Below are 6000 nucleotides of genomic sequence, written 5' to 3'. Positions count from 1 at the left end.
TACTTCCTTGTTGAATAGGCTAAATTTGGGGTTTGTATTTCAATTACCAGTCAATAAGTTTCAAAAGTAGTAACATAAACACACCCATGCCTACTTGATGCCTCTATTTTCCTCTGTTATTCTGTGGATCTTTAAGCCTGGCTGCTGCTTATCTATACTTCATTTTGTTTCTGGCATTTTCCTAAACTTGTGACACAATATTATGTAGGATTTTGGTCTACTGCTATTATTCCCTATGCTTCATTGTTTGTATGACTATAATGCACTCTTTAAAGAAGGCTCCTAAGATCACACTGACCTTTAGCAATGACCAAAATCCATATACTCAAAAATGAAAATACCAACTTTACATCTAAGGAGGGAATATTTTTCCTTCTTTATCCCCATATCATCATGGTATATGTTCTACATTTGGATTAAACTGTGCAAGCTCTTAGGGGAAAAACAAAATATAGTGGTTTCCCCACGTAAGATGAAAGCTGAACTGGGATATTGTAATCTTCTCCTTCAGTTACTATAGATTCAGGTTCTGTAGATAAATGCCTGGGTCCACTGCAGCTTGTTGCATTTGGTTCATTTCCATCTGTTCCTCTAGATGAAATAACAACTAGAACTAAAATTAATCTGTCTTCTTCATTTTTAGAATATAAAGGTTTTCATCCTTCGAGATGAGCCATTAAAAGGGTACTATATAATCTCCTTCTCCAAAGGAATTTAAGGATTAAGTAAATACTTAAGTGACTGAGAATGAACTAATTTAATTCCAAACATTTCTTCTAGACAAAATATTTTGAGGAATCTTCCTTAGAAACTATGTTTATTCTTTTCCATCTTTCACATTGCTTTGGTTTTGTTAAAGATAAAAGAATATAAAGCAAATTCTAGATTGTCTCAGTCCTTTAATGATTTTGGACACAGTGTCACATTAACCAAAGCCCCTGAACTACAATAATTGCTATCATTTACTAAATACCTGTTAAAAACTAGACACTGTACTAGAGAGTTATCTACATTTTCTTCAATCCTCACATTACCTTACACAAAGGTTGTGTTATTTTATGTTCAGGAAAATGGAGAATTAGAATGCTTAAATCAGTTGGCTTACTAAGTGGCAGAGCTGGGATACAATTGCAGGTCTGTCTAAATCCAAGATTCATTGTTCTATCCACTTCATCATGGTCTCTCTCTGTAGTGTTACTCTTTGCAGACACAACATTAGATTTATCAAGCCTGCTTCCTTCCATGCAGAATTATAAAAACTATTTTGTATTTAAATTGTAGTAGTGATAACTTTAAAAGAGCGAATTTCCAAGAGGATACTAGAGTCTGATTAAGCATTACTCTTTCTTTCTAATAAACTATTTTAGTTGATTAGAGGAAATTTAAGTCTTTACCTAGCGAAATTACTAATTATTGGTAGGAAGGGTTCATTTGAGGTCTTAATTTACGGGTAATAATTTGGGGAGGATGGCTAATATGAAATAAAGTTGTATTTATATATATCATATCCAGATTTGAGAGAATCAAATGTTTACCACCTTGAAAACTTATGATGCTCCTAGTACAACTGAATAATCAGTTAAATAAAAGTCATTATGCTAATGATATTATTGATAATGTAAGATAACAGACATAATCTCTAGGAATTGTATGTCACTAAAAATAATCACTTACTAGTTATTTCACAGACTTTGGTTTATAGCTTTTAATTATCCTCATTGAGTTTGAAAGTGACAGTAAAATGTATAAAGTATAATTTTGTAGATGCAAAGAATAAAGATAGTGGTTTGTGTTCTTTTAATGTCCTTTTATTTACTTCTTTCTGTTGCTTTTCTCTCTAGTTTCTTTGAAAGGCATCGGTAGCTCCATAATGACAAAGAGACAGGCTCTACCAATCCTTGATCCTGAGATACCAGTAACTGGGAAAGGAGAAGATTATTTCCTATCTTTGTTTAGTGATTCAAAGAAACTTCTTTCGCACTCATTCCATGCTGAGAAAGCCTGGAAGCACTTCTCTGTGATTCTTGAAGAAGTGGGCCAATCTAGATCCAGGTACCTATTTTATTTGAACTATTTAATATCTTCTATTAGAATAGGAGCTACTTTACTTCAGTAGGTAATAAAGTTCTACTCTGATATTACTTCCATGATTTCATCTAAAACCTTAAGCACTTTATTGAAATATAACTGTGTCATGTTCTGAGCAATGATAAGAAATCAATGTAATTTTCTAGGGAGCCAAACAAGGAATGCTGATTTTTCAAAGATGCCAAAGAAAACAGCACTACATAATCTCTACAGATAAAGTCAACTCTATTTTTTATTATTGGCAAATCATTCAGATGGATTTAGTGTCTTTTTTCTAGGGACTTGAGTTTGAGATAGAAGGAAAAATGTGGACTTACTCATTGATCCATTTTTATGGTTGTTGATAGCTATGGCAAAAATAATTGATCAGGAAGAAAGTTTATATTAGAGCTAAAATAAAAGAGCTGGCTCATCTATACATTTACTTATCCCTGATTTTCTTGTTGCTTTAACAACAGATTGAATTATGAATTATTAGAAATAAACACATGTCAACAAAGAGTGTGAGAGGGCTAAAAGAACTTATTAGCCAGGTTTGTAGATGAGACATAAAGGAAACTATTCTCCTCTTAGGTCAGATTTCCTAAAATCAACTACTGCTAACCATTCAACTGCAGTGAATAAATAAGCATTCTTTCAACCATCTAAAAACACTTCATCAAATTATTCATTCAATATCTATCTAACATGTTAAGAATGATGACTTATTTGGAACAAAAATTCAAAGAAAAAAAAAGATTTGTGAATATGGTTTGAAGAACTTTCACTCAGATCAAGAAAGACCTGCAGGTATAAGGACTGAGAGAGACAAAGTATCAAGGCATTGAGAGAACATTCTCCAGGAGAGGGTGATCTGGGAAGATTTTTATGAAGGAGTTGTTAATTAGAATTATCTTAGAAAGATAAATTTTGGATATCCAAATTTGGAGTCTGTGAGAACATTCTAGGGCACTAGTTCTCAATCCTACTTACACAATTGAATAAGCTGAGAAGTTTTTAATGTCCTGACCCTATCCTAGACTCTTTGAGTCAGAATTTCTAGCAGTAGAATTGATCATCATCATTTTTTAAATCCCATGGTAATTCTAATGCACAGTCAAGGTTGAGAACCACCAGCCTAGAGCAAAGGACGAGCATAAACGAAGTGAAGGAGGCAGAAAAAGCTAGGATTAGGTAGATATAAGGCATTTTATAGCATTGCCCCACTGAGCAACGCATCAATTGTTGTAACAGGTTTGTAGGGGCCAGGGTTGGGGAGCAATCACAGTGAGCCTTGAACACAGGATGAGGAATTTTATTTTCACAATGGGAAATGGGAAGCAATGGGAAAGTTTTAAACAAAGGAGTAACAGGATCATGATTCAGAATGTTTAATTGTGGAAATAAATATTATGAATGAATATTAGATTTTTGTCAAATGCTTTTAATGCATCTACTGAGATGATTGTATGGTTTTTCATAAACCTCCTTTGATCATAATGTTTATTCTTTTAATATATTATTGAATTTTATTGGCTAAAATTTTGTTTCAAATCTTTACATCTATGTTTGTGCAGAGTATCTGTCTGTCATTTTCTTCTCCTGTAATGTCTTTGTCTGCTTTGGCATCAGGGTAAAGCTTGCCTCATAGAATGAGTTGAGATATAGTCCCTCCTCTTTCATTTTCTAGCTGAGTTTGTATAGAAGTAACTTTTTTCTTAAATATTTTATAGAATTCATCAGTGAAGCATTCTGGGCCCAGAGTTTCTTTGTGGGAAGGTTTTAATCTACAAGTTGTATTTCTTGAAAATAGATATCAGGATATTCCAGTTATCTATTTCTTCTTGGATAGTTTGTGTCTTTCACACAATTTGTCCATTTCATCTAATTTTCAGATTAATTGTCATGAACTTGTTCATAATATTTCCTTATAATCCTTTTAGTATCCGTAGAATCTGTAGTGATGTCACATTTCTTATTGCTGATACTGCTCAAATGTATCTTCTCTCCATTTCCTGATCAGTCTTGCCTGAGAGTCATCAGCTTTATTGAGCCTCTCAAACAGTGTTTGATTTCATTGGTCTTCTGTGTTTTTTGTTTTGTTTTCTATTTTATTGATTTCCATTCTGATATGTATTTACTTTCTTCTGCCCACTTTAGGTTTCATTTCCTTTTCTTTTTCTAGTTTCTCAAGGTGGAGCCTGAGATCATTGATTTGATACTATTTTCTCTTCTAATACAAGCATTTATTAAATTTCCCCCTAAGTTCAGCTTTAGTGGCATCCCACAAATTTTTTTTTGAAGTTCGATACTTTTATTTTTTTTATTTTTTATTTTATTTATTTTAATTTTTTTAAAATAATTTTTATTATGTTATGTTAGTCACCATACAGTATATCCTTAGTTTTTGATGTAATGTTCCGTGATTCATTATTTGCATATAACAACCAGTGCACCATGCAATATTTGCCCTCCTTAATACCCATCACTGGCCTATCCCAGTCCCCCACCCCCCTCTCCTCTGAAGCCCTCAGTTTGTTTCCCAGAGTCCACAGTCTCTCATGGTTCATTCCCCCTTCTGTTTACCCACCCTTCATTCTTCCCTTCCTTCTCCTACTGATCTTCCTATTTCTTATGTTCCATAAATGAGTGAAACCGTATGATAATTGTCTTTCTCTGCTTGACTTATTTCACTTAGCATAATCTCCTCCAGTCCCGTCCATGTTGCTGCAAATGTTGTGTAATCGTTCTTTCTGATGGCTGAGTAATATTCCGTTGTATATATGAACCACGTCTTCTTAATCCAGTCATCTGTTTAAGGGCATCTTGGCTCCTTTAGCTATTGTGGACAATGCTGCTTTGAACATTGGGGTGCATATGTCCCTTCTCTTCACTACATTTCTATCTTTGGGGTAAATACCCAGTAGTACAATTGCTGGATCATAGGGTAGCTCAATTTTTAACTTTTTAAGGGACCTCCACACTGTTTTCCAAAGTGGCTGTACCAACTTGCATTCCCACCAACAATGTAAGAGGGATCCCCTTTCTCCACATCCTCTCCAACATTTGTTGTTTCCTGCCTTGTCAATTTTTGCCACTTTGGCTGGCGTAAGGTGGTATCTCAAGAGTGATACAGAACAGAAATTTACAATCTATAGAAACAAAGACTTCACAGGTAACATGACATCATTAAAATCATATGTCTCAATAATACTCTCAATGTGAATGGCCTAATGCTCCCATAAAATACCACAGGGTTGCAGATTGGATAAAAAGACATGACCCATCCATTTGCTGTCCACAAATTTGATATGTTGGATTTTCAATCATTTCAAAATACTTTCTAATTTCCACTTAATTTCTTCTTTGATCTTTGTGTAATAAAAAGTATATTGATTAGTTTCCAAATATTGACAGATTTGCCAGTTTCAGTGATTGTCCAGATATGTTTTTGTTATCAATTTCTTATTAAATTCTATAGTGGTCAAAGAACACACTTTGTATGACTTGAGTCCTGTTAAATGTATTGAGACTTCTTTTATAGTCAGGATATCGTCTATCCTGGTTAATGTTCTGAGTGCACTTACAAAGATTTTATATTCTGATGTTCTTGAGTAGAGTGTTTTATAAATGTCCATCAGGTCAAATTTGGTTGATGGCATTTAGTAACTGTCTTTTTGCTGATTTTATGTCTACCTGTTCTATGAATTTCTGAGAAAGGAATGTTAAAATCAACTATGTGGATTTGTTGGTTTTACCTTGCAGTTCTATCAGTTTTTGTTTTATGTACTTTGAAGCTCAGTTACTAGATTTACAAACATTTGGAATTGTTATATCCTCTTAATGATCTGATCTCTACATCATTATGAAATGACCTTCTTTATCCCTGGCATTATTTTTAGCTCAAAAATCTACTTATATTAATACAGCCAC

At 33.6% G+C, this 6000-nt stretch overlaps 1 protein-coding gene across 1 annotated transcript in view; it reads left to right on the top strand.

Annotated features, from left to right (window-relative positions):
• The first annotated feature begins 1847 nt into the window (after positions 1-1847).
• Positions 1848-6000, top strand: part of LOC113244269 (lamin tail domain-containing protein 1-like) — a 45919-nt gene continuing 41766 nt past the window's right edge. The window contains exon 1 of the mRNA XM_057304644.1: positions 1848-2052. Within this exon, the coding sequence (XP_057160627.1) occupies positions 1871-2052 (182 nt within the window). The 5' untranslated portion in view covers positions 1848-1870. The remainder of the gene's footprint in view (positions 2053-6000) is intronic.

Source organism: Ursus arctos, unplaced genomic scaffold, assembly GCF_023065955.2.
Source record: "Ursus arctos isolate Adak ecotype North America unplaced genomic scaffold, UrsArc2.0 scaffold_30, whole genome shotgun sequence".
NCBI classification, from domain to species: domain Eukaryota; kingdom Metazoa; phylum Chordata; class Mammalia; order Carnivora; family Ursidae; genus Ursus; species Ursus arctos.
The sequence above is the reverse complement of the archived record's forward strand: the minus strand, read 5'-3'. Positions and strand labels throughout refer to the sequence as shown.